Below are 23344 nucleotides of genomic sequence, written 5' to 3'. Positions count from 1 at the left end.
AATTGCAACCTGGTATATTTATGAATAAGTCAGAATCTATTAAAAACCGAATATGAATCAAACTGAATGAAGCTGTTATCTTTTTTGTGTTTGGTTTGTAACTTCAGAATTTACCAAAAAAATTACTAAATTTACAATGTTAAGTGACCGCTGTCAGCTTTAATGTTTGCTCACGCTTCAGAGACCTAGTCATAAAGAGCCAATCAAGTACGCTTGATAAAACTAACCGGCTGTGGTAAATTTATCATATCAGTCACACACCATGCACGCCTGGCCGTTCTCACTCCATTATGTTACCGCTTTCATATCCAAACACGCTCCGACTGCAACTTGTTGCTTCGTTTGGATGTGTTTTATTGATTTTCCGAATGGGGAAAATGCGCATTCGGCAAAAACGTCAGTCTCCAGTATGGTCTAGGCATAAACACACACATTTCCAATAAAAATGGAGGACCTCCTGTTAAATATAGTGAAAGAAGCCACGGGATCGAAACTGAACAACTTGAAACAGAGGGCACAAGAAGCGCACGGTAAGGGATGCTTATTGTTTTATAGAATCGTAAAAAATATGGTTTACGCTTGTTTGTAGATCTATTATCGGCACAACAGAATCTTTTAAGAAGTCCTTCTCACGAACTCAGGTCCGTGTGTTTTCTACCGCTGAAGTTGGCCCTGGAGAGCAAGAGGAGCAAACTGGTGTCCTTGGCCTTAACGGGGTTGAACGTAAGTTTTGACAGACCGCTAGCAATGTCGCATTACAAATAAATATAGATAAATAAAAATGATAAATGGGGAACATATTACCTAATAAACCTAATAAACATATCAAATAAAGATATTCACACCCACAGGATTGTCCCATTTTCCACTGCAATCACAACTTGAGTATAAAACACTTATCAAAGTGACGCCATATAGGAAATAAATTTCATATACGCTCTGGAAGTTGGGAATTTGTATCTTGTCATTTCGTTGGACGTGACCCATCATTGAGTAAATTTAGCTGAAATATTTGCATGATAGCTTCCGCTGTTTTAAATTGTACAGAGAGAGCCATAATTTTCTGATTTGTATATCAATGTAGGTACTCTTTTGCTGTTAAGAAATTTAAATGAGACAAAATGTAGAGCTATGGCAAAAGGTCCTATGGAATCACAACACGCAATCAGATAAATTGTTTGTTCATGAATTATTTTTTAATAACCTTGTATATTTTAGTAGCGCCGGATAATATTTTGAATTACGAATCCAGCAATATACAGTATGTTACACTTTCGCTACTTTATAAGCCAGTAAGAATTGTTACCTACAAGACAAAACCATCAAATCAAATATTTTTGCTAAAAATTATTAAATTATACATTAAATATCTATATAGATATTCCATGTTGACAATCGTGTTTTTTACAAACAATAATTGTTTCAGTTTGGCAACCTTTTGAAATTTATAGAAATTTATAGATACGTATTTCTAATTTATCAACTATTTCGTTTATAAATTGACAGACAGAACTATAATTTCGTAATAATTCGTAATGAAAGTTCTAACCTATACAATTAAAATACTTATATGAAGTTCATGACGAAATATGTACCTATACTCATCCAACAAGAAGAAGCGTAATAGTCTACGCACAGCGGACTATCGACAATTTTACGATTATAACCATTATTTTGTTAATACAGCTGTTATATACGGATTCGGATAATGATCTTTATATAACAAATCTTCGCTACTATACAATGGAACATAAAGCCTATAATACATAAAAATATAAGTAATTCATTATAACCTTTATTTCATAGACGCATAAGGTGTACTAACCGCATTCCAGTTAAAGTAATTGAATAATGAATATGAAGATGAGTGGTTTTTTTTAAATAAAAGTTGTACCTATATTTGTTATAAAAGTTTTAATATGCGCTATACATATTATTCTAGAGAAACAGTTTCATAAGTCCATTTCTTTCAGTTTATAAACTAACTGTAAAGTGCAGAACAAATATATGATTACTTAGTTACAAAACAGACATCCATTAGAGGATATATTGGTGCAGTTTCGATTCTACGAGATACATTTGTAGTTTAGGACTACAAAGGAGGGAACAATAAAATATTCAAATAGCATTTGGCAAGCATGACTGAAACCAATATTGACTAGATAGCACATCAACTTGGCTTTAACAGTAAAGAGAAACAATAAAAATGGTGTTGAAAATTTAACTTCAGTGAGCCTATATTTTTAGAAGGAAATCGACTCAATCAGATTCGTAATTCATTTATTATTATTTTTTATTATGATGTTTATTTATTTCCACTAAAACAAATTATGGGTACCTACAGTAAATTCTTCGATCAAAGTGGAAGAAATTAATTTCTTTAAACTTGAAATACAAGTAAATAAACGAAGTAGATATCCAAAAAGTGAATAACACTTGTTGCGAAATTAAATATTAACATATAACTACTAACAATAAGCTTAAATAAAATAACAATAAAAACATGAGAAAACAAGAAATCTATATGGACAAACCAACGACCTCAGAAAGGATAGACAGTGCATTGTCTTGGTTTGTTTTGTTCTACTGTAAATATTTTGAGAACTCAGCCTCCTATTGGCTAAAGACATGTGGTAAGGTGCGCGCGCAGTACCTGCTCTATGCTGGATGTTTATTATTGTTTACGACTGTCGGCAGCCATTAATTATTTGCGTCCTTAGTAAGCTTAACGTTGTGTTTACCGTGGATTATTAGGTTTTTTTGGCAGATTTTATTGTTTTTGTGAATAGACAATGGGAAAATATTGTGTTATATGTAGATTTCGCTTTNTTTTTATTATGATATTTATTTATTTCCACTAAAACAAATTATGGGTACCTATAGTAAATTCTTCAAGTGGAAGAAATTAATTTCTTTAAACTTGAAATAAGTAAATAAACGAAGTAGATATCCAAAAAGGGAATAACACTTGTTGCGAAATTAAACATTAACATATAACAATAAGCTTAAATAAAATAACAATAAAAATATGAGAAAACAAGAAATCTATATGGACAAACAGTCTTTCTGTTACTAAATATATACAGGGTGATTCACAACTTCTCCAAAAAAATTTTGGTAATAGATGCAGTATGAGAAATGAAGTCAACATCGTAAAAAAAAGTTGTAAAATCCTTATAGTTTCTGAAAAAAAATTATTGATGTTGTAGTACATTTAACCATTACATAGCTGGACTCCTGTAGTCTCTAGTGTCATTCGCAATACGCGTGGAGAGCCACGTGGCCTCAGCGACTCCGAATACTGAAATCCGAATTTACAATCGTCGTTGCGATAGTATTTACCCGTTATCTGCGGCGTTTACAATAGTTTTTTAGTAGTTATTGTCAAAAATGGCTTGCGTGTATAGCAACTCGGAGTTGATGGATATCGTTTTAATTTATTGTGAAGCAAGACAACATTTGTGTTAGTTCGTAGAAACGGAATAAGACGGACCCAAATGTGTTTACACACGTCGTATGTCAAATTATTTTTTTAATTAATTAAAACCACAAATTAATTGTATTAATTAATAATAACAATAGCGGCAAACGCAGTTGAATTTGCTGATATAATAGGTGCTATAAAATTCTATTTATTTCTTTCCTTGCGAAAGTTGTTTTTGTCCGTTTTTATCACACTTTGCCGCCATGCCGGCTGCTTTGTGCGAAGTCAGGTCTTACAGTGGACCACTTTCCAGTGTCGTGCAGAAGTGTATTTTTAAATCATTTTCAAATTGCCCTTTTTGATTTTTTCTTTACAAAATTGTATAAGTAAGCGTCCCCTCTATGTCCAATTTTTTTTTTCTTAATAAGTTCTGAATCACCCTGTATATTGACCTACATAACTAAATATTAAAGTAATAAAACATTTTAAGAGTAAAAAAAGTGAAAATATTGTAAAAATGATGAAACCTCATTATAGTCTTAATTTCTTTCCAAAGTTGAAGTAAAGCTCCTATATACAAATTCAGTAACAATAACAAATACAAATTAACACTTTTATATGTATGTACCAGTTGCGATGATTCTGTTGATAATCCATGGTTTGCTGCCATTTTTTTAGTTGATGTTTTCAATAGGTGTTTTTTTGGGAAAATTGCTTTAGAAGTCTACCTTTCTTAAATGTTAAGCTTCGTAGCTTTAATTACTTTAACTTAAAACACATATCTCAAATTTTATCGACCTACAGTGCAGATTAATTTTCTTGTACAGATTTAAAGATTTAAATTTATAAATTTTCCATTTCAGTTAAAAAATTTTGAAGACCTATGAAATGCCGAGGATGAAAAATTGGCCAATTATTGACTATTCTCATTTAATTTAGATTTAAATGTTAGATTTATATGAAATTTGTATTTAGAACACAGCCTGAAGGAAGACGCGACCAGACGAAACGTTGTACAAATAACCCGCAAACTGATAAGCAGTATTGGAATTGCGCAAAACGCAATGCGGATTTTTATAACCTTGCACAAAGCTCATTCGATTTCTAGAAACTTGCACCTGACAATTATTTATAATTTCCCATTTAAGTTGGTACTTTTTGAACTGATAACAAATGATGGATATCTTTTTCTACTCACATCAACGAAATGGGAAAACTACACGCAATAACAATGTCAGCCTGTGTATTTGGCAAACGGCAAATAATGATTGCACTGAGTCATCCCGGCAACAAACCATTGTTAATTAAAGTAGGCTTCTGGCATACTTTGTTATCCGTGAATCGATATCGTTAGAGGCAAATATGAGGTCTAATCAGAAAATAACCGAACTGAACTTTTTTAAACTTTATTAATTATCACAGGTCAACATTTGATCCAAGAATAATCACCGGACCTGACCAGGGTACTTATAGGTTTTTTGGATCGCTGATTCCGAATACGAGGTTGGCTAAGCTCCATCACGTCAGGTTCAAGGTCATTTGAAGGTCAAATGTCCAAAAATGGTCTAAAAAATCTGAAAAAATTCATACGTATGTTTTTGGGGTAGCCGAGTTCAAAGCCGCTACTATTTTCACCATTCAAAGACTTCTAAAGGTCGCATAAAGGTCATTTGGAGGTCAAATCGAGAAATATGGTCTAAAAAATCTGAGAAAATTTATACGTATGTTTTTGGAGTAGCTGAGTTAAAATACGCTTTCAGTTTCACCCCTGAAGGACATCTGAAGGTCATATCAAGGTCATTTAAAGGTCTAATCGAGAAAATCGGTATAAAAAATCTGAAAAAATCTATACGTATATTTTTAGGGTTGCTGAGTTTAAATTCAATATTACTTTTACCGTTATGAACATCTGAAGGTCATTTCAAAATCATTAGAAGGTCAAAACGAGGAAAAAATGTTGCTGCTCGATGCATGTTTAATTTTTCAGTCAAAATTTCATGGCATGACTCAACTGAGATGCTAAACTCTTCTGCAATTTCTCTGAGTTAATTGGCGATTTGCATGCACCAGATCTTTGACTTTGAACATGGGAGTTGACAGTCCAAGGTTTTCCTGGTCGTGAAAAACGTGAAATTGTGAAAACCATACGTAACATCGCGATCAACCCAGAGCGTTATTTGCGTACACTTATTTCGGAAGTTGAAATGTTTCTGCGAAAGTTTTCCCCAGTATCACACAAAATTTTACAGTGCATCGTTCTAGAAAATCGCACACTTCAAAATTCGTCACTAACTCTTAAACACTTTGCACTCAAATAACAATATCACGAAAACTAAATGACGTATCAACAATCCAAGAACATGTGCTACAGAGGAGGCCATGCGCAACGCAATGCTGCCAACCGCATATCACTAAATATCTCAATTTGCGCGTAATTAAAAAAGTTCGGTTATTTTTTGAACAGATGTTATAGTGTAAGAGAAAAGGAAGACTATTATTTCAGGACGTGATAATAAATTGTCCAACAAATTTGGGTTACTTTAAAATTGGTGTAAACATATCCTATAAATACTTAGAGACACGCAATAGTTGTGCCTAAAGTGACGAAATATTCGTTATGAAACCTTTTTTTAAGGGGGAAAATAAATAATCTTAATCTCTATGTGAAATAAATTCTATTATAGTCTCCCAGAAAAATCCGGGCTTACTATTATACAAAAATGTCTTCTTTAAAATATAATTTTCAAAATAGTGTTTTATTATATTATGATTTTCGAAATTAACTTCAAATTTGATATGGATGTTACCTATTTATTCCATTGGAATTGTTATGTCTAAGTAGACTTGAACACTTCAGAAAACATTTGAAAAATTGGGTCTACGATCTTTTATCCTGCCAAACTTTCCTACTGAATTTTCAGGTCCACAATTTTCTTTGTGACTGTTTTATCGCTCTTAGAAAATCTTCATTTTTAGTTAGAAATCTTAACTTGTAATTCGTGAGTTCAAAACATTTTCAATAAGAACATTTAAAGCCAATAAAAAGAAGGGTAAAAGCATACATGAAAGCATTTTGGACCGTATTCTGAAGCTGAATGAATAAAGTAATTCTCAACAAATTGTGTAAAAGTCTTATACTTATAATAAAAAATATACCAAAGTTCATACAAGTAAAAGTGACATGTCACAGTGTCAGTGTCAGTGTCATTCGTTCTGTCAAACTTGTTTGTTCAATACAGAGTATTTATTAATTGCCAAACAAAAACAATATTCTTCACACTACCAAAAAAAAATCTGGGGACTGTGGTGGCCATTGAACAGGAGGATTTTGGCCTCCTCTGATTCAGCGACTTGGAGATAACTTATTTATGTTGTCGTGCACAATAATATGTGGATTTAACCAGATAGTGCTCCACCTCAGAATGGTAGAAATATGCAGCAGCACTAACATAATCAAACCACTGGATTAAAAGAAGCCAAAATATGATTGTTCAATGGTAAAACACGATCTCCAGATTTCATTCCAATAAGAGTAGGCACAGAGAGGTTCATTATTGATTCAGGCGATGATACTGACAGTAAAACCGAATGAAATGAATAAACTTTTACATTTATTATATCTAACAATCATGATTAAGAAAAATATTAAATTAAGTTTTATGTATTTTCATCTTCATTTAGAAAAGTTTGAAGCTTGTAAAGAACACAAACCCCAAAAGAAATATTATGATTAATTCTATATAGAACAAACATATTTAGTAATTAAAAAGAATGTGAAAAGTGAAATTCTTCCTAAATTAAAAGTTTATTTATTTATGCATAATATACAAAATATTCAATATTAATAAATTTTTTATGAATACTGTACCTATATTTTGTATTTGATTACTCTAGTGGCTCTGCCTTATTTGAATAGGTACCCTATTATTTGTAAAATAGTATAAAAATTATTAAGATCTGCTTTATTTTTAAATTAAATTTCATTTAACAAATTAACTGCAACAAATCTACATGATGTTGATTTCATGAATAACAGTAGAGCGGGACAAGCCCAGTTGGAGAAACAAAGACAGTACCAGATAATTTTGAAAGCTACATTCGTTCACAAGACAGATTTTTTTCAGAAAATAGTAAGAGATGAAAGATTTCAATCAGGAACAGAACCAGAAGACGATTCCCTTTGGTTACCAGCCCAACTGCTCTTGGCAACTTCTTCCATGCTGTCCCAGTGCGAAGATACGCAAGTCCATATACTGCGGGTGGTCCTGAACCTAGCTTGTTCAGCGAGTTGGGCCTTGAATGGGAGGTTGGTGATGCTCTTGCTCAGCAGATGTGGAGAAGCCTACGAAACTGGAACACAACCTGTCAGAGCCGCGGCTCAAGCGGCTGCCTCTCAAACTTTGACAGCTTTCTGCACATTTTTAGGTAAATTATGTCAATCATGATGTAAACTTTTCTGTTCGAACATACTAACTATAAGCATAAGTTTAAAGTTAGGTACTTGTATTACTAACTTGAGTCAAATTTCCTTACAGATGAAGAATGCCAGGAAATTCTACAGCAGCAACAGAAGCACAAAAATTCAGGAAGCAGTGCTGAAATGGTGTACACAAAAACTTCTACAGTGGCATGTTTCAATGAAGCCATACCCGTGATGCAGTATATTTGCAGTAAATTGGAAGAAACTAAATCGTACGTATCTTCACAATTCAATGCAAAACTTAATACATTAATCTTTTAGGTTACCAAAATCAAATGACATAGTAGTGTTCCTACTGGAATGTCTTTTGACCCTTGTGAACACTTTGCCACATACTGTTCATTCCAACATACACTTTACCACGTTTCTTTGGCAACGCTTCTGTCCCGCTCTTCTTTCTCTGCTAGGAGCACCCGGGGATACGTCTGGGCAAGCTTTAACAACAAGTCAATCCAAAATTGTATATAGGTAAGTAAATACATTCAGTTCTTTAAGTTTCAAGTTGTCAAGTAATGTTCAAATGTCAAATAAGTTGCTTATGAAAATCTTTATTGCTGCTTTATTTGGTTTAATTTCTTTCCCTGTTTTTCTCTTTATCTATTTACATTTTTTCTCATAGATGTTTTAGTTCATGCTTCATGATTTAAGTAGTCTTAGATATTTTTGGACACACTGCGTTTAAGGTCTTTGTTGCAGCCTGACTGATATGTAGGTAAGCTGTGTAGTAGTAAGATGTGTAGCTCTTTCTGCTGCTAAGAATAGTGTAGTAGAAGGCTGCTGGGCCATGAATTCTTTGCCATAAGAACTTAAACTTTGCTACTCCAGCTTCTGTTCTACTTTCTGTTTTGGAGCTATCCAAAGATCTTAAATTTCTGAAAAATTGATATTGACATTTTATCGTTATGTAAATTACAGCATCGGCATCCAAGTAGTTAGACTAGTGGGGAGAGAACGAGCTCTGAGACCAGTGTTAGAAGCTCTATTCCATAGAATGCTACTCTTACCAAGCCCTCCAAAAAGATTAGAACCATTAAGAGCAGCCAGGGAACTCCTGAGGTCTCCTGGAAGACTTGCTGATTTACTTTTACTGAGTGGACCAATTCATAGACACGCTGGTGATGACATGGCAATAATAAGACTGTATGATGACTTAACTCAACTACATTAGACATCTAACAATGTTACTTTTTTAGGATTATGGACTCAATTGAAGAATCATCCCAATGTGCTGATCCTAGTGTACTATTGGCTAGTGTAGAATGTGTAGGGGCCCTTTTGGGTTCTTTAGAAGCCCTATGTAGAGGAGAGGGACTGAACCAAGAAGCTGCTGACTTAACCAATACCAGATATCTGACTGTGGAACAAGCCGACTATACCGGACCTTTGACTTATCAATCCTTGGCAAGGTTACCAAAGCCATATAGGTAGAGGAAACAATCATTTGTAAACCAGATGTTTATATCGTTTTTTTTCAGGGACGTGGTGGCAAATCTGAAATACCAGAGCGATTCGGATAGTAGTGGCATTGAGGGAAATATTCCTGATGTAGAAGGAGGCTCGGAGACTGACTGTTCTGGAGCTACTGAAGGACCTGAGGAAGAAGGTAACTTATCAGATGACAGCATCATGGACGATGATAGTTTTTTGACCAACCAGCAGCTGCAAAAGTTATATAAGTTGCCAAAATCGCTCAACTTGGTAAAATAACTTGTAATAACTTTCATACGTTATGATTCACTTTTTTTATTCTCAGGGAAGAACAGGAATAGAAGAATGTAATACAGATGTAGAAAGGCATAATGCTAGACATTTTGTCAAGACATTGCAGCATATACTATTGCCAAATTTAATGTCGTTAAGGTCATCTATACAGGTAATATTCAGACATCCACAAATGAGGAAGAATGTACTTTTGTATGTTTTTCAATTATTTAACCTTTTAGGTGGATGAGGTGTTACAAGAATTTGCCTCTAAATGCTGTCAACACAACTCTGCACAAAGTTACGAAATAGCTACAATCATGAATGCTGATGGAGTATATCTTGCCACTTACTCAGCATTGTTATTAGATTTAAAACTAGTTCAAGCAGGCCATTATGATGATCAAAATAAAGACGTAAGTATAAACAGATTTAAAACTGTTCTTTTTAATCCATATATTACAGGTTTCTGTGCCCATAACAGAGGCTCAATTCGTCGAGGAAATTCATGGTAGCGGCGTTCTAGTCTACGTGTCTGCTACGTGGCTTTGTGAATTGTACCAGAACGTCTTGGCCAAATCCTTACTGCTTGCAGCTGGATACGAACCGAAAAATTCACATCAGCCCGCTTTGGTTAATTTACTAATAGGTAAGGAGCAAAGAAATGTATTTATCTGTAATATAACCATGCCCTTTTTAAAAAAGATGTTGGCGGTTTATGTCCATCCCAACTTCTGACCGACTGGCAGAAACTTCAAAAAGTTCACGGCACCCCAGAAAGCAGCGCTGAGGCAGATGCAGGGATTAAATTGTCCAGGAGGGTTCTAACTTGTTGTTGGGACTCTGTCGTGTCCGTTTTGGGGGCTCCTCTTGGGGAAAGGCCTCATCTAGGCGGCACTTCTGCTCTCAGCAGATTGGTCGCTAGGAGAGCGCGACAAAGGTACAGACAAAAGATACGTGATGACATCATTACGGCTAGTTTGGAAGGATTACACAAAGTAAGTTAAGCAGAGTGGGTTTATTTTACTTCATAATATGGAATTTATATACAAGGTGTTTTAGAAATGAAATTATTCTTGACCAAAAGTTAGTTTTATTTTAAACATTTATTTTAGTATTTCAGTAAATACAGGGTGTTAGAAGTTTGACTACCTTAATTTTAACAGACGATAGAATACATTCAAATAAACAACCAAACTTTATATGACGTGGGTCCTAAACTCAACCATTTCCGAGAAAAAATTATCAAAATCTCCAACTTGATGTACAAACATTCGATTAATTAAGGAATATTCACATAACTGCGTGCAAAGAATATCATAAAATACAATGTTTATCACTTTTTTTAACCTCTTTATGCTTAATTCTAAAAAATAATTAGCGTTGTATTTTAAAATTCGATCAAATTCATATCGAGCAGTGTGACAACGGCGCGGCGGTTAACACGAGGTACTAAGCTGTCCAGCAATACGCAATTCAGTTGGTGTTGGTATCTGGAGTTGGACCGTGTCGGAGTGTTTTTTGCGTACCACTATTTCCTTTTCTTGAGGTGTTTTCCAGCGAGTGCGCGAAAATTTGATTCGAAGGTGTCGTGCGTGCATCGAAAATGGTGGTAGGCATTTTGAGCATAGTTTGTTTTGTACTTGTGTGTTTAAAAATTACTGAATTTTGCTTTTTGGTAAGTCCCTAAATTATTTTTAATACGTATGATTGTTTGGATGACGTGAATCTTTGGATACTTTAATTACATATTTCTCAAATTCATAATTTGATTAAAAGTTAAGTTCCTGTTTTAAGGGATTCATAATTCGAGCTAAAATTTAAGTACGACACTATCTTCGTACTACAAAATATACATTTTATTTTATTTATTTAAAACTCGATAACAATTGAAATTTACTAAATGTTTCACAATAATAGTTGTTTACATTTTTTCCATAGGATAAGTCTGCCGCGTACACACGTGATGTGCATCAGCCAATTTTAATACTCGCTGTATTTTGGAAACTGTTAATCTTACGCCCCTGTAATATACAACTTTTTTGTTCATTTATGATTACTCTATCTCATGTTGAAGTTATGGCAGTCATAATTCTTACACCCTGTATATGCATTTTAATTTGCAGGTATTTAATTTAATTAGTATTAAATATGTGTATATATTTAACTTTTTCGATATTTAAATCGATTTATCTCAACTCGAAAGTCAACGCTAATTGAGATATAAGCTTTTAGATGTTGTTTGGTGGAATTACATTCATAACGCTATGTCTCATTGAACGCAGACATTTCAATATCCAAATATCCAAATCATACAAAAACTTTAATTTGAAAATTTAGCAAAAAAGATAATGACTAAAGTATATATATTCAAATATGTATTTATCTGTACTTATCTGAGAATTGAAGTAGCAAATAAGAAATCTAATTGTCTCTGAAACAATGCATTTTATCTACACATATTCTTTTTACAATAAAGTTGCATTTAACAAAACATTTGCGTTTTCTCAAAATCCGTACCAACTACAAAAACATGACAAAAAATACTTAGGGTGTATTTGAAATAAATGTGTTCCTTCAAAGAGGTAATAGAAGACGCGAAAGTATTCAATTTTCAGTGAGCAACTTCTGGCCTATTATAGCGCCATGTGTTCCAGAAAATGAATGAATTATTACCCGAAACTAAGGCCGACCCTGCATTGTCCCATTTAATTGTGCAAAACCAGAGCCGCAGTACTCGCGATATTGTACGTGAAATAAGTGTTTCAAACACTACTATGTGGTGTGTGTTACAGGAGTGGTTCCTGCACCTTTATCATGTACAACGTGTGCAGATTTTGAAGGCAAATGATTTTCAGCCGCGTATGCCGTTGATTTTGGTAGCAAGTGACACACCAATCAACTTATACATAGTACGCTTTACAAATGAATGCTGATTTAAAAAAGACGGATAATGAATTCTCATATACTCAATATTGGTGAGATACTAATCCATACGTTACACAGAATTCACGTTTCCGCAGTGAATGGTTTTTGATTTTATTTTGAAAATATTACTGTTTAGATCACAGGTTACATAATGTTTATTTTCAAGTCCTCTATTGCCCCTTTGAAGGAATATATTTACCTTTTTACTCTATACATCTTTAATAAAGATATAAATGGAATCAAATAAATCATATTGATATAAATGTTACCATTTAATTTGACTAGGTTCTTATTAAATATCAGAAAACAGGGTATATATTTTCGAATACTATGCTTTTTGTTCCAGGCTGCTAGTTTAAGCAATACCTTAAAGCTCCAAGCTAGAAGTAGCAGCATTTTATCTTTGTTGTCTGCTTCATCGTGCAAAAACCAAGGCGCAAAGTTACTAGCATCGCACGCTCTATCACTAGATGTCCTACTTTCCAAAGGTATTGAAATAGTAAATAATAATTTACCGCCTCCACTTCCACACAGGTCCTCGACTCCCAGGTTATTCCTTGTGATTAGAATGTGGGGTAGAGATACTACTGTATTAATTCTAATTAAATTTTAATGGTATGCAGCAGTCAAAAACTTTTTTAGGATTGGAACTCGGGTGCCACAGTTCAGCATGCTGGCCACACGTTTTCAGTGCATGTGTTGCTGTGGCAAGTCTGGAACATTCCCTTTTCAGTAAAACTGGATCCACTCAGTTACTGATGGTGGCTCAGAACACCCAAAATAATATAGTAACTTCGACCACGTATTCCGACCCTCAAGAGAAGCTGCATATGAGCTTCAATATAACTAACAATGACGAGGAGACTTGGTATGTGTACAAATCTAGGGGGTTATTTTAATTTGACCGATATATTTTCAAAAATGTTAAGAAACTTAAAAGCTATTACCTTCCATAATTCCAAATATTTAAAATGTGTTCAAAATTGTTTTTATTCTCTTTTTCAACGCTCTTTTGAAAATTTCCCCAAATTTACCAATCTTTTATAGCGTGGATGTCTACAGTTTCCTCCACAACACTTCGTACTGCTCCGACCAGTCTTCTTCTAACGACGCCACTGTGGCAGAAATAGTCGAAAAGAGTGGAGCGAACAACGCTCAAGGTCAAGGACTCTTAAGGGGAGTTTACGCGGCTAAGGTTTGTTGCGTTTTGTCGCAAAAGGCAGACGAGCTGTTTCACTCGGCTGCACTACGTCTATCTTTGCCAGGATTGTGCAGTTTTCTGAATGAGCTGTGCAAAGCATCACACACTCAGGTAAAAGTCATAGGTATTTCTACAATAAAAGAAGAGAAAGTGATAAATAAATTTCAGCTATTTACAAGATATGAAGAATCACCCAGACAACAGAAAAAGTGGTGGAAGAAAGACTTGGAGATCCAACAAAAACCACCCGCAACCCTACTTTTGCACAGGATAGGCGAGGTCACGCTGAAATGTATAAAATCTGGTAGGCCTCTAATCCACATCATGAAAGTTTGGTCCATAGTCGGTCCGCATTTCATGCAGGCGGCGTGTCACAAAGACAGAACTATTTCCAAAAAGGCAGTCACTTGCATACATGACTCCGTCACAGCTCTACTAAACGAACAAGCTGAACTTCCACATTTTCACTTCAACGAAGCACTCATTAAACCATTTGAGAACTTGTTGTGCTTAGAACTATGCGATATGGACGTTCAGGTACTTATACATTGCACACTAATAAAATATTTAACATCACACTTACATTTTTAGGATCAAATAGTTGCCTGCTTATGCGAGTTCGTCGAGGCCAATAGGATCGAGATCTGCTCAGGGTGGCGGCCACTGTTTGGAACTTTAAGAGTAGCGAACGCCAAGAACAACGCTGCTGCAATTTTGGAAGTGTTCAGAATCTTTTTATCTACGGATAATACTTTGGTGTTTGCTAATGCCGCTCTGGATTACATATTATGCCTTTTGTCGCACATAAAGAATTCAAACTTTGACGACAATCAGTCAGAGTACGTGGCTCAAACCGTGAACCAACCTAATGATAAAAAGTCGCTGTCATTTTTGGACAAAGAAACAGAATTTCCTTCCAAGTTATTAATCGGTCCTGTCGATATGTGTATAGAATCTCTGAAGTTGCTACAAAACTGCGCAGCAATTTTATCGATGATATACAACATGCCCAAATGTCCTACTTTTAATTTAACCCACAGAATGAACATCGACACAAATCCACAACTCGTAGACTCTGTTATACAAAACGCAGAAATCGTTAATTTTAACCAATCCATCTTTGACAATATAAGTTATGAGATATTAGTTACCCAGACAGATTTTGACAACTGTGAATCGGAAAAACTCACATTAGCTCACATGGACAAGCAGAGCGGGGTTTTGAAAATATATTACATTCTTTTGGAAGGACTGTCATCAGCTTCCATTCTTTCAGCTCCCAAAAACCAACCATTCGTGGTAGAAACGTTATTTAAATTAATCAGAGACCTGATAGTTAACCCAGGAATCAACTTTGGGTTTTATTGTATAAATCACATTCTTTTACCAATGGTCCAAAATTGGTTGAGACAGAACGTGAAGGTTCAGAAACCTGGAGAAGTATGGCAAAATTTCAAACACTGCTGCGGTTTAGCTAGCGAACTGGTTGTGGATTACTTATACCACCTTCACGAAAACCAACCAACCGAAGAGAACGAAAACCCAGCAGCTACATTAGCCCTAAAGCAACTCTTACTAATTCTGATAGAGTGTATAGCACAGCCCTCTGAAAATATTGCTAGGCTAGGAACTTCTTGTATACGACACATTATTTTAAGTGCAGGGAAAGTCTTAACCGTCCACCAGTGGGAAATACTAGTTGTAGCTTTGCATCGAGCTTGTACCATTAGTTTGCACCCTTTACAGCAGCTCACCCTAGCTTTTAAGGAAAATTCGGATAGCTTCTATGGAGACCTGGCTACGGTTAAAGTAGCAGCTAGGAAAGACAGTTCCGTGTCGGAAAATGAAAGGCTATATGAGCTGGCTCAGCAGGTATTCTTAATGCAATCGCAGAGATACTGCCACAAGTGTCAGGGTAAAACTTGCGAATGTGAAGTAACCAAAGGAGTTGTAATAGATGACAGAACCTACGTGTTCTTGCTATATCCTTTTGACACCAACTCTATGCTGAACCCAGACTTATATACCATTAGGGTTCCATTCAGAAACCTTGTGGTGGGCATCTTAGCCCATCAGATGCTGGTACAAACTATTTCGAGTGCGTTGTTACAAAATTTGAATCACATAACCCCTATATTAAACATTTTGCAAATCAATTCCTGCAGTTTAAGAGGCATCTTAACTAAGGTTAATGCGAAACATGTTAATATATTACTGAAATGTTTAGAAATCTCCAATGTGCGTTCCAAAGAATTTGACGTTAGACCTGGGTTAAAATTTTTGACTCAGAAAGTGGGGAATTTGAACAAAGCAGCGAATCTATATACACAAGCAAATACATCAGAAGTTGTCCAAATAATAGTGTTGATAGAATTGTGCTTAGACGGCATAGAGAAGTACTCTATAGACCCGAAAAGTCTTAAAGAAATACTAGCTCGTGAAGAAAAAAGTAAATGCTTAACAGACTTGGATTACATAGAAGATTTCTTGAAGAAATTACAAGTGAAGTGGGATAGATTATGCGAATCTTACATTAATTTAACTTTAGTAATTCCCGACGTGTCTGATGAAAGTGACGACGATATTGCCCCGTCTTCAGAACCATATCCCAAAGCGTTCAAATTGGCAGACTTTAAACAAGACGAAGATAACGATAATTTAAGCGTGAGTACAGATTCAGAGAGTTATTTAGAGCGGGATATCTTACCCAATTTGAAGAACGACGAGAAACTGGTAGAAACCACAGAAGTAAAGAAGTCGAAACTGCAACAGAGTTGTAGTTTGGACGAAAACATAATCCACAAGAAAGACAAAAACGAGAACAGTTCCACCGATGATGAAACTAATGAATTGGCTGGCAAATACAACAGTAAAATAATTTACCAGAAGTATAAGATTGAATTGAATTCTATTAAATACGACAAAAACACTTTATTGCAAATGAGGAAGTCCACAATTTCAAGCGACAATATAATAATGTCTTGCGATAAAGGGAATGATCTGTCTAAATCAAAGAGTTGCCATCTTTGGATAAAGGAAGACATAAACTATGATAGTAAATTGAAAAAACCATCTCCTGCCCATAACGGTCCAAAATTAAACCCATTCACTTCGAGTATTATCCCTCCTCCATTGCCTGTACCAACGGAAATTCAGCAGCAAAGAGCCATGAGTATATTTAAGGTAAGAATAATAATAATATACAGCTCAAGACCATATATATCCACTATATCCGAAATTACTACGTTTGGTCAATAGAAAGCCTCAAAGTATCTGAAAAATTTATTTGTCTTTCATACAATTTTCAGTAAATGAGTGGTTTAGATAAGTACAAAATTTATTTATCATATTTTGCTTCTTTTTTCAACGCCATAGAACGAACAAGTAGATATGCTTTTAGTTTACGGATTTTCTCAAGGCTATGATCATGAAAGTGTCAGACTACTCAGAAAGATATTCTAATCACGCAACGCTTTCGCGAAAGCGGTAGTTTTCAACGAATAAATTAAAATCTAGGACGTCACTGTGCAACAATAACTGCAGGGATGGAACATGGAAGAATTTTGGGAAGGACTGAGAAAAACCCAAAAATGAGTGATGCCTAGAAAGCCTAGAAAATATAACTAGCAGTTCCTAAAAGTACTACTCACGAAATTTTAAAGGAACAACTTTTATATTCTTACCCAAATCCAGAAATATTTGTAACTTTGTGCCAGTTTGTACAAAATAAACAAATCCGCAATATGAATTTCAGCAAAAAAAAATGTACTGATGAGGTTACCTTTACAAGGTCTGGTACGAGGGGAAAGTCATTGATCAAAATTTGTACATTAAAATACTCAATTTCAGAGTAACTACCAGGTGCGTTCCAAAGTAAACAGGACTTTAAAAAAAAGAATAATAAGTTTTTTTGGTAGTTATTTTATTCAAAATAGTCCCCTTATGTCTCAATACACTGTGGGGTCTAAATTCGGCTGGGATGTCCTTTAGCATGTACAAGCCTTTTGGATGGCTTCTACGTCCACAAAATGCTTTCCTTTCATGGCAAATACATTTTTCCGAAAAGGTAAAAGTCGCACGGTGTCAAATCAGGTGAATATGGGAAGTGGTTGACAGTTAAAATGTCATTTTTAGTAAAAAAAAATCGGTCGAATACAATGCACCAAACGCTTCAATACGCCAAGATAGTAGCATTCACGGTTTGGCCCTGTGGAACGAATTCTTTGTGGATAATGCCGTTGGAATTGTAAAAGTAAATCAACATTGTCTACACTTCTGTTTTCTCTAAATGATATTTTTTGGGCGTTTGGTTTCTGGATCATATTGAAAACACCACGTTTCATCACCCGTCACAATGTTTTAAACCGTGCATATACATTTCGGTAGCCCAAATGTTCGGCCAAAATGTGATAAATTGATGTTTTTGAGATGATCAATTCGAATTCCATGATTTTCAATGAAGGTTTCGGCTGATCTTTGTTGAACTCCCACACAATTCTGATGGAATCTGCAGTGATCACGGATTTCGGTTAGCCAACATGTTGTACATCATTTATATCCTTTTTAAACCGCATATACCACCAGTGGCGGCTCGTGACATTGAGAATGGAAAAAGCACATTCATTGATTGACTAAAAAGAAAAAACAGCGCCACAGGCAAAAATTTTCAAACTTTCAAGGTCAAACGGCTTTAAAGGAATCTGGAAATTTCTAGTTGCATTTGCGAAAAACTGACGTTCGCGAGAAGGATTTCCTAAATTATAAAATTTATGTAAAATAAAAATAATTTTAAATTGCACAACCAAAGGGAAATTTTAGGTAAAGCAGTGCGTCACTTGCATCACCTGGCGAGCCGCCACTGTATACCATTCATGAAGCACGAACGCGATAAACAGTCATCACCAGAAACTTGGTTCATCAATACAAAAAGTTTGACCAAGTTTAAAACAAAATTTAGTATTAATTCTTTGTTCGATGCTCATTTTTTGTACCCTTTGACACAATAGGCTTGTTTTGGTTCTGTCAGCGGACAGTCCTAGAACAGTTCAACATAGTTACCAAAGTGTATTGTCAGTACGTCTTGGTTTATATGTTCTTATGAATGGAATGGTCAACTAATTTGAACCGTCCTAGAACCGTTCTCTGTCGGAACCAAATCAAAGCTAATAACTCCACTTGAATTCGTCTCAATGTCATGAAATTTTGACAGTACATCAGTCAATTTGTTAGAGTAAATTTTTGTATGCAAGAAAATGGCGACTATTTTCTTTTTTGAACATCTTTAATAGTTTGTAAACATTACAATATTTTCCAGGTTTTACAATTTCACTTCTACTTTCATTGTATTCATACAATTAATGTAAGTAGCACCTCATACATTTTGGAACAGTTCAATTTTGGCATGTTCAATTCAATTTCTCGATTTTGCAAAGGTTTGACGGTTATACAAATACAAAGTCAGCAATTTATTAAGTATTGCAGTATAGGTTACAACATAATATAGGTATAAAAATTATACAAGAGATAAAAAACTACAAAATAGTATCAGCGACCAACTGAAAAATGTTTGTCACTACTGATGAACGGAAAAAGTCATAGACAAATATTTCCATAATGCAGCAATTTTCTAGCAGTTGTAAGTTTAAAAATCAGTAAATGCCCACACCCCAAAAATAATAAAAGTCCCTTAATGCGTATTAGATATTATTACAAAACTAAAATATTTTTCAGAATGTTTGAGGCCATCTAGCGGTTAAAGGAAACGATTTTGGATATAGATGAATTTGCCTAAATGGACCTACTAACGGACACCCTGTATAGTTATAGCTTATGTAATTGTTTTTAGGATTCAGAGGCGTACAAAACAACAAGAATCGAAACAATGGAGGCTTGCCTGGAACTTCTAAGTAGTTTACCATCCGAAAAATTGTCCCCTTTGGCCACTATACTAAAATCAGGAGCAGTTTTACTAATTGGAGCTCCCGATGAGAAAATTAAAAAGGCGGCAGAGGTTTTACTTCAAAGGATGAATATTTCTTACATAGATCACGACAATTATTAAACGCTTTTAACCGTGTAACAGTCTAGCGGAGTAAAACTAGATGTAGGTTATTTACAGAACCCATGGAAAACCATAGCATATATTTATTTCTATGGGATAAGGTCAGGATTGAACTGGAAATGTGTTTGGTTGCACAAAATTGAAAATTTTACTTTTATAATAACATGAAATGTACAATATAATATCTCTTCTTTTTGCGATAAAATATTTAGTTGGTAAAGTCCATCAAAAGATGCTTTGAATAAATGTAACTCACTTATTTTATTTAGGTACGTTCCAGTTCAATCTTTGCTATTATTTTAAACATAGCTCGCATATTACGTTGATTACACAGCCACACAAAAAAAAGTCCAAACCCAAGAGAGCCATATATTATTTCCGAAGGAATTCGACGAGCTGAAGTCGATACTACAAAAATGATACATTTTACAGGATTGTGTTCAGCGCATTGAATTCCTGCGGAAATGATGTGTGGCTCTCTTGGATTTGGACTTTTTTTGTGGCTGTGTTATCGTAAAAATATCAGTTTACTTATTCCCAAACACTGAAATAACGCGCCAAAGTTTTTGTGGTAGACATTTTGTATCTATTGTTTTGCCTATTGCTGATCTATACCTAATAGCTGGAATAAATGATTTGGTAAATTCGATTATTCTCCTAGTGGATTTTACATAAAATTCTGAGAAACGTTTCGTTACGTAATTTTCAATTAGATTGCAAAAAATTCAACCCAGCGTTAATAAACACTTTTTTTCGATTGGAGAGATGCTACTACTATTTTTTAAAACGTTGTAGAGTTTATCGATATAATATTTGTAGAGCTTTTTTTTGTCCTGGGTGGTACACACTCATTATTTAATTTTTTAAAGTAAAATTCGTTAGGGGAATATAAATTTTTTGGGCTAACTGAATGTAATTCTAAAATATAACCGCCCTTTCTCACTGTAAATGATGTAATTAAGCAAATGAAATTATGAAAAACTATGTATTTATGTAAAAATAAAATTTACTGAGAAAGTGCGTTCTCTGGTTATCTAGATTTTAATATACCTACTGATAACACGTTCCTTAAAAATTCCAAGTAGGTGTGGACATAAAATAAAAAATAAATTGAATTATCAAATATACGAATTTATTTGTTTAAAATGTATGTATACTTTGAGGCACAGCTCCATCAAATACAAATGATGCATTATTTTTCAATATGCTATGCTATACGTTATATTAAATTTGAATTTCATTATGTCTTCAAACATAATGATCAGAAGTAAAGTTTGTGCTAGCTAGGAAGCGTTTTGAAATGGAGGTGCTCCTTCAAAAATGCATTTACAGCACACTATCCATGGTTTCATCCTTTTTCTAATAGTTTTCGAACCTAGGTTTCATATGAAGATATTATACACCCTTTTTATAAAAAAAGATCCCACTCTGGAACCTGTCTCATAAATTTGCATATTGAATGACAATTTTTTTGACTTTCAAAAAGCACTTTTTTTATTTAAAAATTAAAAAACACCCCTAAAAACTAAAAATGTATAATTTTTATATATTTTTTTATAAAACTGCATCTTAAAACGAAAAAATGAAAAAAAAGTGTATGATATCTTTAGTTTTTGCCAAGTATATGAAAATTTTTTACCCAAAATATTCAAATGCTTTTAACTTCTTGAGACATTGAAATAAAAATATTTGAAAACATTCGTGAAAGCTGCTATAAATGGGTACTAAATAATATAAAAAAATCAGGAAAATTAAAAATCGTCGGATCACGACGGCAATTTGGCATGGAATGCCCCGTATATACAAGCACTTCTATGATAATATTGACTTTACTCCTTGAACAACGTCAGTAAATAAACCAAAATATTGTGCAAACTGAGGAAACTAATACAAATATGGCCTGTATACAGGGTGGTCCGATTTTATGCAGGAAACTCCGAGAGCAGGTAGATCTCTTTAAAATAATATTTGTTTAACTTATAAACATAGGTCTGAAACGGCCCTGTTTTAGAGATACAGAATGTTAAAGTTGTTAAAAAAATTGATTTTTTGTTTATATCTCAGAAATCTATGAATCGATCTCAATAAAATTTGTATAGATAATAATCTATGATAGTAGGGCTTGCATTCCCTAAAATATGAGCTCTAATGGTACAACCAGTGGTAGGTGGGTCATCTCTTTTTTTATATAAAAAAACCTACGCCACTGCTTTTTTACATTTACCAAAGGCGAGAGGTAGTGAATTTTCACAATCTGCATATTTAGTCACAAGAAAATCCTCATGAAATTTGGACAAGATCTTTTCAACACGAATTTTCTGTGAACGTGTGGCTCGGAAAAATTCGCAATAAAATTTGTGGACCTTTCTTCTAGCCACCCCGTCTAAATTCCCAGTCATTTCTAAACTTTCTAGAAAAGCATCTATTTGAATTATTAGAGAATGTTCCATTAAATATACCACAAAATAGCTGGATACAATGGATGGTGCTCCTGGTCATTCTGGGAGAATAATGTAAGAATGGCTTAATGAAAATTATATGGGGCGATGGATAGGTATAAGATCAAATGCCAATGTCAACCTTAATGGTGAAGACGATCCAGTGTCTTGACCAGGCTGATTGCCATATCTAAACCCCCTGGACTTCTATGTTTGGAGTTATCTGAAAAGTAAAGTTTATTCTACTCCAACAGATACAAGACCACAACTATTGCAATGAATAGAAGACCATTGTTTCATTTCGGTACCTCAATCCGTTTTCGAGAAAAAACACTATGTTTTGATAATACGAGAAATTAAAAGCGAAACAAACTGTTTCTTCATGTTATTGCAACAATAAACAATAAAACAAATAAAATAAGTACGTAATAATGATTTAAAGTAATTGTTCGAAGAATCCACTGTTGACATATACACTTTACACAACGTTTTCTGAGAGATCTTCGAGTTTGAAACAACATATTGGGATTGCGTTTGACTTCGTTGGCAGCGATTTGTATTCTTTGCCACAACTCTTCACGCGAGCCAATAGATTCTTTGTAAACTATATCTTTTATTCGACACTAAATACAAAAATCAAAAGGATTGAAGTCCAGACTTCTGGGTGGCCAAGCAAAAATGCTTCCACGGCTTGAAGGAACTAAATTATAGTTTGGCTATGCTATTACGTGCATTACTGACCCTATAACAGTTACAAAAGTATTCTGCAGTATCATTTATCTAGGGTGTTCTGTCTTTTAATGTTGACAAGTGTATTAAAGTAACAGTTGTACATATATGTCAGTAGTAGTTATACAGGGTGAGTCAGAAAGAATTGGTCAACAATAAGCTGGAGATACTAGATACCAAAATATTATGTTTGAGCTCATCATGCCTTATACGAATGTCGCTGGTTTAAGAAATACAGGGTGTTTAAGGTTTAAATTTTATTTTGAAATTTCTCAATAATTGGGAGAGTTTTAATAGCATGACTCTGAAAATTGGTACTATTGGGTTTTTTGATGTGAGAATTATGAATTTGAAGCTTATTTTGACGTTGCTCCTAGAGGGC

The 23344-nt window shown here is 34.3% G+C and overlaps 1 protein-coding gene across 2 annotated transcripts; it reads left to right on the top strand.

Moving 5' to 3' along the window:
* The first annotated feature begins 313 nt into the window (after positions 1-313).
* LOC108905348 (brefeldin A-inhibited guanine nucleotide-exchange protein 3) lies at positions 314-20765 on the top strand. Of its 2 annotated transcripts, none has more exons than XM_018708178.1 (18): positions 314-530; positions 590-723; positions 7549-7849; positions 7960-8116; positions 8166-8372; positions 8820-9044; positions 9098-9328; positions 9380-9602; positions 9658-9777; positions 9848-10021; positions 10071-10254; positions 10311-10603; positions 12880-13021; positions 13176-13401; positions 13596-13845; positions 13903-14271; positions 14326-16917; positions 19580-20765. In XM_018708178.1, the coding sequence occupies exons 1-18, from the start codon at positions 446-448 to the stop codon at positions 19793-19795; spliced, it is 6129 nt and encodes a 2042-aa protein (XP_018563694.1). In that variant the 5' UTR covers positions 314-445; the 3' UTR covers positions 19796-20765. The 2 variants fall into 2 exon arrangements, with proteins under 2 accessions (XP_018563694.1, XP_018563693.1); XM_018708177.1 differs by having other exon boundaries at positions 13581-13845.
* The last annotated feature ends 2579 nt before the right edge of the window (positions 20766-23344 follow it).

Source organism: Anoplophora glabripennis, unplaced genomic scaffold, assembly GCF_000390285.2.
Source record: "Anoplophora glabripennis isolate ALB-LARVAE unplaced genomic scaffold, Agla_2.0 scaffold328, whole genome shotgun sequence".
NCBI classification, from domain to species: Eukaryota; Metazoa; Arthropoda; class Insecta; order Coleoptera; family Cerambycidae; genus Anoplophora; species Anoplophora glabripennis.
Note: the sequence above shows the minus strand (reverse complement) of the source record. Positions and strands in the feature narration are given on the sequence as shown.

What these genes read in the sequence shown, in the direction of transcription:
- LOC108905348 (XM_018708177.1), top strand. Translation starts at nt 446, where the DNA reads ATGGAGGACCTCCTGTTAAATATAGTGAAAGAAGCCACGGGATCGAAA. An exon ending in TATGCGATATGGACGTTCAG is followed by an intron (nt 14,272 to 14,325) that starts GTACTTATACAT and finishes TTACATTTTTAG; the next exon opens with GATCAAATAGTTGCCTGCTT. An exon ending in GAGCCATGAGTATATTTAAG is followed by an intron (nt 16,918 to 19,579) that starts GTAAGAATAATA and finishes AATTGTTTTTAG; the next exon opens with GATTCAGAGGCGTACAAAAC.